The 17,209-nt window shown below is 43.6% G+C and overlaps 1 protein-coding gene across 14 annotated transcripts in view; it reads left to right on the top strand.

Annotated features, from left to right (window-relative positions):
• The window catches only part of TJP1 (tight junction protein 1), a 343,543-nt gene extending 328,478 nt beyond the window's left edge, over positions 1-15,065 (top strand). For 10 of the 14 annotated variants that reach the window (XM_073799875.1, XM_073799872.1, XM_073799876.1 and 7 more), the window contains 5 exons: positions 4,230-4,405; positions 7,437-7,917; positions 9,409-9,626; positions 10,769-10,912; positions 13,524-15,065. In XM_073799875.1, the coding sequence (XP_073655976.1) occupies positions 4,230-4,405; positions 7,437-7,917; positions 9,409-9,626; positions 10,769-10,912; positions 13,524-13,618 (1,114 nt within the window). In that variant the 3' untranslated portion in view covers positions 13,619-15,065. The remainder of the gene's footprint in view (positions 1-4,229; positions 4,406-7,436; positions 7,918-9,408; positions 9,627-10,768; positions 10,913-13,523) is intronic. The other 4 variants (XM_073799877.1, XM_073799874.1, XM_019945759.3 and 1 more) reach the window with 2 other exon arrangements.
• The last annotated feature ends 2,144 nt before the right edge of the window (positions 15,066-17,209 follow it).

Raw genomic sequence — 17,209 nt, 5'->3', positions numbered from 1 at the left:
TGGTAGAGAGTCCGCCTGCCAATGCAGGGGACACGGGTTCGTGCCCCGGTCCAGGAAGATCCCACATGCCGCAGAGCGGCTGGGCCCGTGAGCCACGGCTGCTGAGCCTGCGCGTCCGGAGCCTGTGTGCTCCGCAACGGGAGAGGCCACAACAGTGAGAGGCCCGCGTGCTGCAAAAAAAAAAAAGCAACCACAAATCACTTTTGTGCCTAAGTTTAAAATCATGAAGATTTTTACTGAATTAGATGCTTCGGACTGTCTGAACATATCATTTGTCACTTGCTGATCAGTGAAAATTCTTTTAGAATATACTTTAAAACCTCTAATATTAAAAGCCTACTTAAAAAAAATTATTTATTTATGGCTGTATTGGGTCATCGTTGCTGCACGCGAGCTCTCTCTAGTTGCGGCGAGCGGGGGCTACTCTTTATTGCAGTGCGTCGGCTTCTCATTGCGGTGGCTTCTCTTGTTGCGGAGCACAGGCTCTAGGTGCGCGGGCTCAGTAGTTGTGGATTGCAGGGTCTAGAGCACAGACTCAGTAGTTGTGGTGCACGGGCTTAGTTGCTCCGTGGCATGTGGGCTCTTCCCGGACCAGGGCTCGGACCCGTGTCCCCTGCATTTGCAGGCGGATTCTTAACCACTGCACCACCAGGGAAGTCCCTAAAAACCTACTTTCAATTACCACTTGCCTTCTAAGACATCATTTAAAGTGAAGATTTAAAACCTTTTCCACTGTTATCCATTTAAATCTTTGTCTACGGAAGAAAGCAGTTTATGAGAAACACAGCTGCGAACTGTGAGTGGTGCAGTTCGGGCTCTGTTTGAAGCAGACAGTCTTGCACGAGTGTTGTGAGCCTCCCCTAACACAAGCCTAGAGAGGTGCCCAGTGCATCTGGAGAGAGTCCAGACCAGGATGAGCTAGGCGTGGAGCCTGAGAAGCTCACCTTCCATGAGATGGAAGGGCGTCACCACTTTTACTGAAGCTGTTTAAACATATTCATTCCTCTCAGAAGGGAGTCCAGTTTAAAGAGAGATTTTATTTATCCTTTTACATACTTGGTAAATAGAATACAGCCTTAACAGGATACATTTAGGTCTAAAAAGTAAATTAAAAGTTTTGCTAGGGAATCAGATGACAAGGTATTTTTTGGTTTTGTGTGAATCTTGTTCTCTGGAGAGAAGACTCAGTAATATATCTATGACGTATAGCTTTCAGACATGGTCTAGAACACTGCCGAGCACTTGGCGGTGGAGGGGCTCAGTCATTCCATGTGGAGTGACCAAGGCTCAGCACAAGCCCCGGCGCACTCCTCCTCACGTCCACAGCCCTGGGAGGAACCAGTGTTTGCTGGGCAGAGGTCCCATGAGAAAGAGATCATGTCTGTCTCTGTAGATTCACTGCGGACTCGGTTTGATATTACTGTTTACTGTTGGTAGTGTTATGGGGTGAGAAAGTCTAACTTGAGATGGATACTAGGATGCCTTTCCTTCCTTTGTATATGAAAGTAATGCTGCATTTTCCCATATAATAAGGTTTTTTAAAAAAAATAATTTTTGGCTGCGTTGGGTCTTCCTTGCTGCATGCGGGCTTTCTCTATTTGCGGCGAGTGGGGGCTACTCTTTGTTACGGTGCGTGGGCTTCTCATTGCCGTCTTGTTGCAGAGCATGGGCTCCAGGTGCGTGGGCTTCAGTGGTTCTGGCTCGCGGGCTCTAGAGCACAGGCTCAGTCATTGTGGCTCACAGGCTTAGTTGCTCCACGGCATGTGGGATCTTCCCGGGCCAGGGCTCGAACCCATGTCCCCTGCATTGGCAGGCGGATTCTTAACCACTGAACCACCAGGGAAGCCCTCCCATATAGGTTTTTAATGGTTAGAGAGTTGGAAAGGAGACTCGAGTGTCCTAGAAGATGACTCAGCAGGAAGTTGTTTCTATGCCTTCCCTTTCTAATGCTGTTTCACTCTTTTGCCCAATTAATACAACTTTAATAATTGGAAAATATTTTAAAATATGGGGCCCTCTTTGTCTTACATTTCAAAACTATTTACTGTTTGTCACCAATAGATTGCCTACAGGCCTTATTCTCTAAAGTAAAACATAGAAATAACAAAGTTACCGTCTTCCAGATAATGCGTGCTTTTGTTCCACTTAAAAGCACACCTTAAAAATGGAGGGAATTAGAGCAGGGAGAAGTCTTTGATAGCACAGGATAAGTGCCCCAGAAGCAGGTAGCTGTCACCCAGTCTCACAGTCTGTTGAGCCACATTGATGCTGGAGAGGTGAGGAGACAGCAGCCCTGACATCACCTCCAAAGCAAGTTAGGAGTTGCCAGGATTCCAGGCCAGGGCTAGAAGAGCAGGCTCCATCTGGGTCTGTGCACGTGCTGCAGCTCAGAGATTGAGTTGTCTCCTTCAGGGCATCTAATGTGATTTCTGTCACTGGAATATCTACCTCTGAAGACGCAGCCTACCGTGAGACTTCCAGGTCTCAAGATAAATGGTGGTGGTTTTCAGCTTACAAGAATTAAGCATAAGATTGGCGTTAGGTGGTTTTGTGTGCATGTAGCATTATTAGATGAGAGAGGTGGAGACCAAGGGAGTCAGCGTGGCAGCTCTGCCCACCTCGGGGCTCAGCGTCAGGCTCGGAAGGAGCACGTGTTGATCGTGTATCCGTACCGTGCTAGCTGTGGTGCTGCATCACTTCTGTGTTTTCACTCTGGACTTCTGTGCCTAGCCCCCTTTCTTTCAACAGAGCACTCACCCCCACTTCTTCAGAACCCGCTGCTTTATTTCATTTCTTTGTTCAGCACCAGGAGTGGGCAGCGGGCCAAGGAGTGAAGCTTAGCCACACTGCTGCCCACCAGAGCCCCATGTGTGTGGAGGGTGGGCGGGCGGGGCCTAGCTGCGTTCCACGTCTCCACCGGCTGCTGGTGTCTCGAGCTAAATGAGAGCCAGTGGTGGTTTCCTTTATAGACTGAAGTATGCTGAAATGGTGGATGTGTGTTTTTTGGTTGATGCTTTAAAATGACATTTGAGTTCTGTTTGCTGCAAACTTAGATTGATCGTTTTCTTTAATTTTTCTGTTGCGCTTGCTTTGCCATCACCTAGATTTCTTGGCTCTTATACTAGCTCTGACTACTTGGAAAGGAGCTTCATGTGGTAAGACGGGGCACTGGTGTGAGGCTGTGACGTGAGGGTCCCTCGCTGTGGCACTGGCATTACGTGCACTTGCAGGTGTCAACGTCATCTTCAGTGCTTAGTCCAGACACCCAAAATGAGATAATGGCGCGGCTTTAAAGCTGATCATGACTAGACTCCGCGACAGTAGTCTTCTGTGAAAGTACATTCCAGGCGTCTGTGTGACTGCGTGTGCACGGAAAGCCAGTGTACAGCTTTGGCTCTGCAGAGCTCAGAGGGCAGTGTTGCAATTATGGGTCCTGTTTTAAAGATTTCTTTTGTGTGAATTTTACGTGTTCTATATTAACAATTGGGAATCTGAAAAAATAAGCATACATTCACAATTTGATTTAAATGAGCCTTAAAAATCAAGCACTATTTGCTGCTCTAGCAATTGCTAAACAAAAAATGGATCTGGTAAATCTAGGATAAATTTTGAAGTAAAAAAAAGGTGCAGTGTTACTGGAACACAGCAGTACCCTTTGATTTACAAGCTGTTTTTGGCTGCTTTGGGGCAGAGTTTGAATAGCTGTGACAGAGGCCGTATGGCCAAGAAGCTGATAGCATTTCTTGTCAGCCCTTGACTAAGGGCTTGCCAGCCCCTGGCCCGTGACGTCACCTGTGGTGCCTAGCCTGCACCAGAAGCTGGTGCTTCATGCCTTCTTAGGCACTACACCAGAAGGGAATCTAATGAGGATTTGGGCCAATAAATATTTTTCAGAATATTTGGACGACTTCATTAAACCTACCAGCCATTACTATTTTTTGTAGACCACAGTGTTGAATAGTACAAGTATACCCCGAATTCCATCTGCCTTTTGGTTGCCGTCTTTTGGATGCTTTACTAATATTCTTAAAATACTTGTGCTGCCTTTACACCTCTTGTGCTGGTGACTGGTTGGACTTGTTTGTGTGTTTTGGTAGAGTACCCACACTCATAAGGGTAAACTGTGAAATTCTCAAAAAAAACCCCTCAGGGATACTTAGAAGAAGGGGAACTTGCTTTGTGAATGTGGATCCGTCTGTAGGTGTTGGCATTTCCTCATTTTTCCACAGGGGGAAGTCTGCTGAGGCAGAAGCTGTGGACAGGCCGTTTGGGGAGAAGCGCTATGACCCACTGCAGGCCACACCACCCCCTCCGCCGCCGCCCACCCAGTACAGCCAGGCCGCCCAGCCCGGCCCCAGCACCACCTTCAGCCTCCACTCACACACCAAGGGGACACTCGGCGAAGGTAGGCGGCTCAGGAGTTGGCAGGACCACTGTAATAGACTCACACTTACAAGATGAAAAGTACGTGCTAGAAACCTCTGGGCTGAGAACAGCGAAAAATAAGGGGCTTTGTTAAAAGTACCTCTTCTTTTTTATGATAATGACAGTTACATCGGACAAGCCTTTTAGCTAAATAGATTTTAACCTGCCTCCTTAACATAGCTTAATTTCTGAAAGTAGTTTTTGTTTACCAGTATGCCCAAAACTAAATGTTTGAATGGTGGTTCGTAAAAATTATGGTGATGTCCGTCTTCGCATGTGGATATAGGGCGGCCGTAGAGTTTCACATAATACGTGTCCCTGAGCACCTCGTCTTTGCATTTGTGTTCTGTGGCGGAGGCTCATCAAGATAGATCCCATCAGCTCCAGAGCGCTCACCTCAGGGTGGCGTCCCTGCGTGTGCACCCACGTCTTCTCCTTCACATCTCTGAGCAGTAACTGCCTCTCTTCCCGGGCCACTGGCCCAGCTCCTCTCCCCGCTCTCCTGCTTCCTTCATCTTCCTCTCCCCTTCCCCATAATCCTTCCCTTTGCCTTCCAGTAAGTGCCACTGCCTCATGCCACCTTCCCAGCTCCACAGCCATTAGACGTCCTGGAAGGGACTGTTGCCTCCACCCTCCCAACCAACATCTCTCTTCTCATTTGGTGCTTTCAAAGGATACACCACAGTTCATCCATCTCCTGGTGATGTTTTGCTCCTAGAGACAGTGCTCCTCTGTATTTACGTAGGAGTCCAATCCCAGGGGTATAATTTGATATTACTTTATGTTAGGATTTTCTTTACACACTATCATGTCTGCCGATAAAGTTTAAATTTTTACTCTCCAAACCTTATGCCATTTTTGCACTGGCTGAGACATCATAGTAAAATGTTGAGTTGAAATGATGGTGGCAGACATCTTTTGCTAGTTCCCCATTGTGGGGAGAAACGATTGAATGTTTCACCGTTACAATGTTAGCTGTAGGGGTTTTTGTAGGTGCCTTTTATTATGTTTAGAATGTTCCCTTCTAGTCCTAGTTTGCTGAAAGCATTTTGTCAACTGTTTTTTTCTTGTATGTACATTGTCCCTCAGTATCCGCAGGGGACTGATCCCAGGACCCCCACCACCACCACCACTTCACCCCCATCCCACCACGCACACTGAAATCTGCGGATACACACGTCCCCTGTGTAACTGGTGTAGTACAGTCGACCCTCTGTGTCCATGGGCTCTGCATCCGCAGATACAGAGGGCCAAACGCACGAAGACGATCCTAAGATTTGTCTCCTTCATTTTGTTTCTGTAATAAGTTATCTTACTATGTTCACAAGGAGCTTTGGTTTATAATTTCCTTATAATGTCCTTGTCTGGTTTTGGTATCAAAGTTGTGCTAGCGTCATGAAAGAGAGCTGGGACGTGTTCCCTCTTTCTCTCATTTCTGGAAGAGTTTGTATAGCACTGATATGATTTTTTCCTTAATTATTTCATAGAATTCAGTTGGTGCTATTTTGCACTGCCACCAGCGGTACAGAGGGTCCCTGACTTATGACGGTTTGACTTTACATGGTGCAGAAGCGATGCACATTCACTAGAAACTACTTCGAATTTCGATCTTTTCTCAGGTTAGCAATAAGCAATACAATCTCTCGTGAAGCTGGGCAGCGGCTGTGAGAAGAGCCCCCAGTCAGACGCTGCATCACGGGGGTGAATAACTGACACACTTTGAACTGTCCTGGACCCAGAGAGCCAGTCTTGTTTTTTACTTACAGGACAGTATTCAATAGATCACATGAGATATTTAACACTTTATTATAATATTTTGTGTTAGATGATCTTGCCCAACTGTAGGCTAGTGAGAGTATTCTGAGCACGTTCAGGGAGACTGGGCTGAGCTATGATTCTGGTAGGTCCCGTGTATTAAGCACATTTTTTACTTTGAACCTCCCCTGGGAAGTAGAGGAAGATCTGTACATGGAAATTTCTGTTATTCCACATCTTTGCCAATGCTTGGCATTACCAGACTTGTAAGTTTTGCCAATTTAATGGATGTGAAATGATGTTTTTTGTTTTTGTTTTGCATTTTCCTAATTAATAGTGATGTTGAGTATCTTATTGTATGATTACTGGTTAGTCTAGTCTTCACTTGCGTTTTTGCTTGTTCAGGTCTTTGCCTATTTTCCTATTGGTTGATTCTTTCTTATGGATGTATAGGTATTCTTCATAGGTTTTGGATCCTAATTTTTTTTAAAATCAGTTATATGTGTTGTACATAGCTTCTGCCAATCTGTGACTTTTCTTTTTTAACTTTAATTATGGTGAGTTTTGTAGTACTGATTTTTTTTTTTTTTAACATGGCCAGTTTTGTCATTCTGTTTCTAATTTATTGTGGACACTGGAGCGGGGTCACTCCGATGCCAGTCTCTGGAGGCCAGGACTCCCAGCCACATGACCCTGACTCCAGGCAGCAGGTACATGAACACTGTCCCAGGTGTCCCTGCTACCTCCTGGCCCCTCAGCATCACACACAGCCACCAGGGGTCAAGAGTGTCCTCAGACTGCTGACCCAGACCCAGTCAGTCATTGACTCTGACACCAGGACAGGTTAAGATGAGAGGGACATCAGATGACTGTTAGAACTTGTGTCAGGAAGGGCGTTTGGGTTTTTGTTTTCTGTATGGATGAAAAGTTGTTTCAAGGTTTATTCCTAAAAACTTAGTTTAACATGGTCACCACGGTCTCCCACAGAATCACTTGTTGATAACTTTCATGAATGAATTACTCATCTGGATAGATTTTATTCTTGACCCATTATAACATCTTTTCCATCTCACAAACCATTACAGTCAGTTAGAGATGGGTTTGTAATGCTTTTTTTGTTCCAGCCACCGAATGTACTTTATTGTTTTTCTTACTGAAGTATAGTTGACTTATAATATTAGTTTTGATGTACAACATAGTATTCAGTAGCTGTTTTCAGGAAGTTTTTGAAATACTTATATGTGTGTGTTTTACAGGTAATTCCATGTCATTGGATTTTCAGAGCTCTTTAGTGTCCAAACCAGACCCACCTCCATCTCAGAATAAGCCAGCAGCTTACAGACCAGCCAACCGAGAAGACGCTGCCCAGTCTGCTTTCTATCCCCAGAAAAGTTTCCCAGATAAAGCCCCAGCTAACGGGGCCGAACAGACTCAGAAAACGATCACTCCAGCATACAATCGATTCACACCAAAACCATATACAAGTTCTGCGCGGCCATTTGAACGCAAGTTTGAAAGTCCTAAATTCAGTCACAATCTCCTGACGAGCGAAACTGCACATAAACCTGACTTGTCTTCCAAAGCCCCCACTTCTCCGAAAACTCTGGTGAAAGCACACAGTTCCACGCAGCCTCCGGAGTTTGATAGTGGAGTTGAGACGTTCTCTGTCCACACAGATAATAAGCCTAAATATCAAGTAAACAGTATCAGCACAGGGCCTAAAGCTGTGCCCGTGAGGTAAGACTTTTTCTTGGCCTGGTGATGTCTCTCACATGAGTTGGGTGTAGTTTTGGGAACCTGACTGATGATTTCAACTCAAACTTTAAGCTGAATGGTGCTGTCCAAAATGTTGGAATGACTAAAGGTTCTGCAAGAGGCACTAAAGCTGGTGCTCATTATCTCCATTGTGTAAGAACCCAGGCTGAGAGGCACTGTATTTCACTCAGGGTCACACAGCCATGCTCAGGGAGCCTAGACCCAGCCACTGGTCTGACTTCTGACCTCAGAGCCAGACTCCTAACCAGCCCTGGCTTCCCATGACCTCTGACCTCCAGCTGGGGCGGCACGTTTGGAGAATATCTCAAAAATAATAGAGTATCTGTATTCCTCATCCACTGTTTATTCAGCAGTGAGTTTGAAAAGAAGATGTAATAACCTCAAAATGGTTGTTTAAAAAAGAGCTTTCTTAATAGTTTTGGTCAGATGGCTGAGCAAATGAGATGAACCCAGCCTGCCTGGAGCCACACTCCCTACACCCCTCCCCTCATCTGCACAGTGACCGACAAGACCCGTGCTGGCCATGCAGAAACCTCCCTAAGCCACTGACGCAGAAAGTACTCGCGGGCCACCGGCAGGCTGCCTCCCGAGCGGAAGGACAGGCCAGCCAGGGGATGTGGAGGAGCGGCCCCCTCACAGGGGCCCCGCGGTACCATTGCCCCGGGGAGCCCATGCCCACCGCTCTGGCCACGGAGGAGTGAAGCCGCAGCTCCCTGCACTCACTTTCATTTTGTTGGCCCATCTTTCTGCTCACCTTTAGTCCTGGCTCAAAATTTTGCTTCAAGAAGTCCTGAGGGGAAAAAAAAAGGAAGTCCTGAGAGCCTGCACTTTTGAAGGAGATTTGGTACCACATCCCCTCTGCCTCAGGCGTCTTTGTGTGAACCGCGTGAATGGACCATCTCCTCTCCATGAGCGATTGCCCACACCGGAGTCTTTATTACCTCATGGAATTGGGCGTCTGTGCTTAGGGAGTGGGGAGGGAAGGCCATAGTATGCACACCAGAAATCCTCAGGAGAGAGCGAGCCTAATTAGTGTATTTTATCAGGTCTGAGATGCCACCAGTTGTGAGATGCACCACTGTCTTACGTATCACTAAGAAGGAAAAAACATGCTACCAATTAAACCATGATGTGCCATCAGTTTTAAAACACCAGTTTCATGGCTGTAAAATATTGGGTGAGCACTGTATCAGGCCTTACATGTTCTGATCGCAAAAAATCAGTAATGAAGGAAACGTGACTATTACCTTTAAAAGTGACATTGACTTCTCGAGGAAGAATATGCTTAGTTATCCCTGTGAGTAAAGTCTGTCAGTCACTGAAAACTTATTAAAGTAAGTAACTGCTTGATTATATGGAGAGAGAAAGAGAATGAAACCACCGACTAGACTAGCAGTGAAAGTGCCTGTATGTGACTAGGAATGTACTCATTGGCCATTTCTGAACTCTCAGTCCCTCAGCCGTAGAAGAGGATGAAGATGAGGATGGTCACACTGTGGTGGCCACCGCCCGCGGCGTATTTAACAGCAACGGCGGGGTGCTGAGCTCCATAGAGACCGGCGTTAGTATCATTATCCCACAAGGAGCCATTCCTGAGGGAGTCGAGCAGGAAATCTATTTCAAGGTCTGCCGAGACAACAGCATCCTCCCGCCTTTGGATAAGGAGAAAGGTGAGTGTGTGATTTCCTGCTTAGTTTCAATAACTCGAGTTGCCCTGTGTGCTTTTCAAAGCTTATTGTGCTCAGTAGACAGGATACCCTAGACCTCTGTTCTCCCCCCACCCTGGCTGCCCTCAAGTTCCTTCTACAAGGGAGGGCCCCTCTAATGAGCACTGTGGAGAGGGGAGCCTGTGCTACCTTTACTGTGACAGTGACAATAGGGGATGGGTCATTGGGCACTCCTGTACCTGCCAGCCAGTCGCCAGTCTTAGCCGACCTCACCAGATTTTTGTCTTTGAGTCGTTCCTTCCTGCCTTGCAGCTCTAGAGATGAATTAGGTAACACCCACTCCAAAGGCCTTGCTCTGTGCTGCCACCTGCTGGTGGAATGCAAGGCTCTCGGGTCAGATCTTCCTCACTGCGCAGACCTAGCACAAGTAAACACGCTGCAGAGGAGGAAGCATCCCCATCGGCTGTCGCGGTGTGTGTTTCTGAGCTGCTTCAGGAATCTAGGAATGCTCTTATTTTTCACAGTCTTCCAGATCTGTCAGGATGAAATGATAATGAACCATGTTGCAACGTCTTTTAGAATATTTTAGCAGTGCTTTGCTTCCTTAAATACATTATTTTAGCTCATTTTCGTACATTTCGCCAGAATACTAACATGTTGGCCCTCCTGCGTGAATCTCTTAAACCACGTCTGTAGCAAATACAACATTAAAAACACAAGATATAAGTAACATTTGTAAAATGTTTGAGTATGTCTTATACCATAAGAATGCTGTGATTGAATGAAGTAGCCACCAGCAACGTTGTGCTGTTTAGCACTTGAATTGTGGCTGTTTTAATTGAAACGGGCTAGAAGTGTAAAATACACACCAGCTTCAAAGATTCAGTATATTGCTCACATGTTGAAATAATGTTTTGGATATATTGGGTTATATAAAATATTAAAATTGACTTCAACTGTTCCTTTTTAATGTGGCTACTGGAAAATATTAAGTTACATCTGTGGCTCCTGTTACATTTTTCTTGGTCAGTGCTACTACAGAGAACTAACCCTCTTTGGCTTTAAAGCATATGGTTAGAAGGAGGGTGAGGAGGGTGTGGGTCTAGAAGGAAGCCAGCCGTCTAACCTCTCTCCCCCCGCCCCAGGTGAGACCCTGCTGAGCCCCTTAGTGATGTGCGGGCCCCATGGCCTCAAGTTCCTGAAGCCCGTGGAGCTGCGCTTACCACACTGTGCGTCCATGACTCCTGACGGTTGGTCTTTTGCTCTAAAATCATCCGACTCCTCGTCGGGTATGCTGTCTTCACTCTGTCCTTTGGGGGCTTTGGGTACTGTCGTTGATTGACCCGTGGGCTGACGGAGCTACCCGTGCTGTCTGTGCACAGATCCTCCCTCTGTTCCTGTGGCCTTGTAGGCATCACCAGTGTTTTGGAGTTTATTTGTGGTACATATATTGTAAATGAAAACTGCAAGGTAGAGAAGCTTCTGCCTTGTAAACATTGATGATTTGGCCAAAGGTTGACTGTTTCTTGGTGTTCAACAAAATTATTCTGTCAAAATTTTTAAGATGAGGTGGAAGAATTGATATTGTCCTACATATATATGCATTTTCATCTTTATACTAAAATGATTTGATTCCTTTATGTAATAATTTCTATTTTTGGTTACTATTTCTCAGTCTACAAAGTATATATATATATACTTTGTAGGGGTGTGTATACACACACACACTAGAGAAGCTTGAAAGATAAAAGACCTTACACTGTGATCATACTTGGCCATGGTTTTTCCATGTAAAACTCAAAATAACTTCTGTAATACACTTTTAAAATGGCTTATTGCTGTCAAGATCATAATTTCAAAGCTTCCATTGCATTTTCACATTTCTCACTTCCTTGGGTGACTAAGTCAGTTAGACTAAAGTCAGAACTTTCTATATTTATGGCACAGAACACTTTAATTGAACCTGATGTAGAAAAAAAGAATTTAAAGTTCTTCTGAATTTCTGATAAATCAGATGAGCATTATACAGTTTTAGTTTGGTACAGTATGAAATAGAGTTTTATGGTGTAAAGAACATATTTTAATATTACCCAACATAAAATATTACATATATTCATTCACAACTACCCCATTTTCTGGGAAAAGTTCTTCAGGAACTCCACTGAGAAACATTTTATTAGCCTAGTTTGAACTAATGAATTAAAATTAATAAAACTGCATTTAAAACATATATTCCAAAAGTCAGGTTTTAGTGTGGGCTGTGATCGTCCTCTAACCCAAAATAGGTTGAGGGTCCTTAAAGTAACTATGTTGTTACTTGTTTTATAAGCGATTTTTTCTCCAGATACGAAAAAAATCAGTATGCTTCGTATAATTTGTTTTGTGCCACAGAACATGTTATGTTATTTTGTTAGATTGAAACAACTTACTTTTTCCTGTGTTAAATTTGAGTATGTACACCTAGAAGAGAAATGTAATTTTATGTAATTCTGTGTGGCTTCGGAATGCTTTTGCTACTATAAATTTCTGTTTTAAAAAGTCAAGGTAGATTTTGATAGCTACTGACTTAATTCCAAGAAGCATTTATTAGTATATTGGAAAGAATTTTGAACCTAAAGATAAAGTTTTTCCCAAGAGTTGTCGTAACTATCTCATTGCCTAAACAATTTATCTGCAGTATGGCACAAGCCCACATGTACCTATGAAGTTAAACCCCTCTGTTTTAAACTGCTGAGCCCACCATGACTCAGATGTTGCTTAGGTAACGGACAGCTTACAGTCTGCAGTGCTTCTCAGCCTTGGCCCTGTGGGGTGTTTAGCAGCCTCCCTGGCCTCCACCCGCTAGATGCCAGTTGTGACAAGCAAAATTGCCTCCAGACATTGTCCCCTGAGGGGCAGAACTGCTTCTGGTGGAGAACTGTTGCTTTACAGGCAGCAGCTTTGACTGTCACTTACCATGGACACAAGAGGTCTATGGCTGTCCCAGCCTTCTTTACGTTGAGTCCACTGCCAGGGCTCCTTAGCTGTAGCTGCAAATCTCAAATCACCTGGTTAAAAGCTGGTTAAAAACTCCAAAGCCCAGGCCCTGCTTCAGTCTTACTCAGTTCAATGACTTTGGAAGCATCATGAATGGTTTTGTTGTACAGCAGGATCAGGGCTAAGAATCTCTGGCCCAGTCTCAATGATTTTTTTTTTTTTTTTTGTAAAGGGGAGGAGGCTCCTTAACCGAACTCTGCAGTGTTGAGGGTTTCATTTGGTCTGTCAAGTGTGAGAAATGTGTTCTCATACTCAGCTCAAATGGGGTAATCATATAATTATTGTCTAAACTTTTGAAAGTGAAAGAAGGGTACTCTTTTTTTCTTTTTTTTTTTGTGGTACGTGGGCCTCTCACTGTTGTGGCCTCTCCCGTTGCGGAGCACAGGCTCCGGACGCGCAGGCTCAGCGGTCATGGCTCACGGGCCCAGCCGCTCCGCGGCATGTGGGATCTTCCCGGACCGGGGCACGAACCCGCGTCCCCTGCATCGGCAGGCGGACTCTCAACCACTGCGCCACCAGGGAAGCCCAAGAAGGGTACTCTTAATAATAATACTCAGGGGCAAACTGGAACTGTCCCAGGCACATGATCACCCTAACTTTTATTCATTTTTTAAAAGGCTCAAACTTGAAAACATAAAAAATAAACGAGAAATCTGCAACAGCTTTTGGATCATTAGATTCCAGTGGGTCTCCAATGAAGTACATATATAGCACTAAGAGTTTTGGTACAAGTGCGGTATGCTGAAGAAATAGAGGAAAATTGTATCTAAATATATATGTTTGTGTTTGTCCCATGATTGCAAAGCATTACAGATAGCAGTTTAACCAACCAGAAATGACATGAACTTTTTTTTTCTCTCGTAGGCGATCCTAAAACCTGGCAAAACAAGTGTCTTCCTGGAGATCCAAATTATCTTGTTGGAGCAAACTGTGTTTCTGTCTTGATTGACCACTTTTAATTCTTAAAATATAGGAACTTGATTAAATAATGTGAAACTGGGTTAAACTTACTAAATCTAAATGGAACCACTCCATCAAGTATTATATACTTTTCCTATAATTGACACTGCAGTGTGTTAGTATCACACGCTTTGTTTGAACTGGAGAGGCTGAGTGAACATCCCCTGAACCGTGCTTGGGAAACATGCTGCCTGCTGCATGTTGGGGGTCGGTGTTGGCTACAGGCTCCACGATGTGATGCTTTGTAATGAGTTTTGTACTTTTATATGGTCACTGCTTAACTTCACATATTGATTTCCGTTAAAATACCAGCCAGTAAATGGGGTGCATTTGAGTTTTGTTCTTTCCAAAGTACACTGTTTCAGACTTTATTATGGCCCTGGCCTGGCATACACATTTTTATTATGCATGAGGTAATCACACGTTTTTAAAAAGCACCTCAAATGTATAACCAGTGTAGTGGATTTAACAGAAATGTACAGCAAGAGGAATTTATAGCTTTTTTTTTTTTTTTTTGGCGGGGCGGGGCAAGTGAAGACAATTACTTACTGTATATGAAAACTCGTTTTTCTTAGGGAAGGACACCAAAGCATGTGAGACTGGTTCTGTGGCCTCTTTGGATCTATAAGTTAACCACATCACCATAGACATACTAACCAGCAGGAATGCCTTACCCTTGTGTTTTTAATTCTTAGATCGTTCTGTGTGTTACTAAGGTTTTATGGCTTTTGTGCACATCTAGATACTGTATCATGAAAAGATTGAGTGAATTGTGGATTTGGTGGTTTCAGAAATGTGTAATCACCCAGAAGAAAATAATGGTGTGATTTGGGGTGGGGTTTTTTTTGTTTTGTTTGTTTGGCAAGGGGCAGTGGTTGTTTTCTCTCTCTCTCTTTTTTTTTTTTTTTAGGCTATGCATTTAAAAACTTTTGATGTTTTAAGGATGCTTGTACATAAGGCGTGCATACCACTTTGTTCTTGGTTTGTAAATTAACTTTTATAAACTTTACCTTTTTTATACATAAACAAAACCAAGTTTCTTAAGGCTACCTTTGTATTCTCTCCTGTACCTCTTGAGCCTTGAACTTTGACCTCTGCAGCAATAAAGCAGCATTTCTATGACACACACAAGGTCAGTTTTTTAAGAAAAAGAATGCACAGAGTTGTTACATTTTTAAATGCTGCATTCAAAAGATACAGTTACTCAGAATTCTCTAGTTTGAATAAATTCTTGCAAAGTATCCCTATTGTAATTTGTGATATGATGCTGTGCCCTAAAGTGTATTTTTTTACTAATAGACAATTTATTGTGGCACATCAGCACAATTTCTGTTTAGATAATACACCGCTACATTCTGTTAATCAGTAGGTGTGACTGAATTTCTTTTGCAGTTATTAAAAAATCTCAAATTTCTAAATCTGCAGAATAAAACTTTTTAAAATAAAGTGCTGGTTTGGTCTGTTTGCCCGCTATTTCTAGTATTGTTTAACTTCATAATCCTAGTTTAAAATCCTGCACACTGATCCTCATCACCCAGTTGCCTGCTGCCGCGTTGGTCCTGGTGGGGGTGGGGGATTTGGAGTGAGCCCCTGTTGCCAGTGCATCCTGGCAGAAGACAGAGCAGGAGAAGGGGGGGAAGGCGGAGTCTTCCCACTGTGCCTGTAAGTGTATGTGGATGTATGTGTTTATTCATGTTCCTTAGGGCCAACTTGTTATATGGTTTTGTCTCCTCCCTTATAGTTTTAGAAAAACATAACATGGGCCGATTATGGGGATTTAATCTGCAGTTTGTGCAGATGCCACCAGAAAATTACCAGAGCTAATCAATGAATTTAGTAAAGTCGCAAGATACAAAATTAACAAACAAATCTCTTGCGTTCCTGTACACTAACAATGAAAGATCAGAAAGAGAAATTAAGGAAACAATCCCATTTACCACTGCAACAGAAAGAATAAAATACCTAGGAATAAACATACCTAAGGAAGCAAAAGACTTGTATGCAGCAAAGTATAAGATACAGATGAAATAAATCAAAGATGACACAAACAGATGGAGAGATATACCATGTTCTTGGACTGGAAGAACCAATGTTGTGAAAATGACTGTACTACCCAAAGCAATCTACAGATTCAATGCAATCACTATCAAACTACCAGTGGCATTTTTCACAGAATTAGAACAAAGAATTTTACAATTTGTATGGAAACACCTTGAGTAGCCAAAGCAATCTTGGTGGGGCGGGTGGGGGTGGGGGAATGGAGCTGGAGGTATCAGGGTCCCTGAATTCACACTATACTACTACTACAAAGCTACAGTAATCAAGACACTATGGTACTCGTACAAAAACAAATACAGATCAATGGAACAGGATAGAAAGCCCAGAGATAAACCCATACACCTGTGGTCACCAAATCTATAACAGAAGGCAAGGATATACAATGAAGCAAAGACAGCCTCTACAATAAGTGGTGCTAGAAAAACTGAACAGCTACATGTAAAGAATGAAATTAGAACACTCCCTAACACCATACACAAAAATAAACTCCAAATGGATTAAAGACCTAAATGTAAGGCCAGACACCATAAAACTCTTAGAGGAAAACATAGGCAGGGCTTCCCTGGTGGCACAGTGGTTGAGAGTCCGCCTGCCGATGCAGGGGACACGGGTTCGTGCCCCGGTCCAGGAAGATCCCACATGCCACGGAGCGGCTGGGCCCGTGAGCCATGGCCACTGAGCCTGTGTGTCCGGAGCCTGTGCTCTGCAACACGAGAGGCCACAACAGTGAGGCCCGCATACAGGAAAATAAAAAAACATAGGCAAAACACTCTGACATAAATCGCACCAAAATCTTTTTTGACCCACCTCCTAAAGTAATGAGAAAAACAAAAATAAACAAATGAGACCTAATTAAACTGAAAAGCTTTTAGCACAGCAAAGGAAACCGTAAACAAGATGAAAAGAGAGTCTTAGGAATGGGAGAAAATATTTGCAAATGAATCAACGGACAAAGGATTAATCTCCAAAATACACAAACAGCTCATGCAGCTCAATATCAAAAAAACAACCCAATAAAAAAATGGGCAGAAAACCTAAATTGACATTTCTCCAAAGAAGACATATAGGCCAACAAACACATGAAAATATGCTCAAACATCCCTAATTATTAGAAAAATGCAAATCAGTACTCTAATGAGGTATCACCTCACGCTGTTCAGAATGGCCATCATCAAAAAGTCTACAAACAAATGGTGTAGAGGGTGTGGAGTAAAGGAAACCCTCCTACACTGTTGGTGTGAATGTAAACTGGTACAGCCACTATGGAGAATAGTATGGAAGTTCCTTAAAAAACTAAAAATACAGCTACCATATGATCTAGTAATCACACTTGGGCATACATAAGGAGAAAACCATTAATTCCAAAAGATGCATGCACCCTAATGTCCATTGAGCACTATTTAAAATAGCAAACACATGGAAGAAACCTAAGTAGCCATCGACAGATGAATGGATAAAGAAGTGCACATACACAAAGGAATACTATTCAGCCATAACAGAATGAAATAATGCCATTTGCAGCAACATGAATG

This window comes from Tursiops truncatus, chromosome 2, assembly GCF_011762595.2.
Source record: "Tursiops truncatus isolate mTurTru1 chromosome 2, mTurTru1.mat.Y, whole genome shotgun sequence".
NCBI lineage: Eukaryota > Metazoa > Chordata > Mammalia > Artiodactyla > Delphinidae > Tursiops > Tursiops truncatus.
This window is presented reverse-complemented; position numbering and strand designations above follow the sequence as displayed.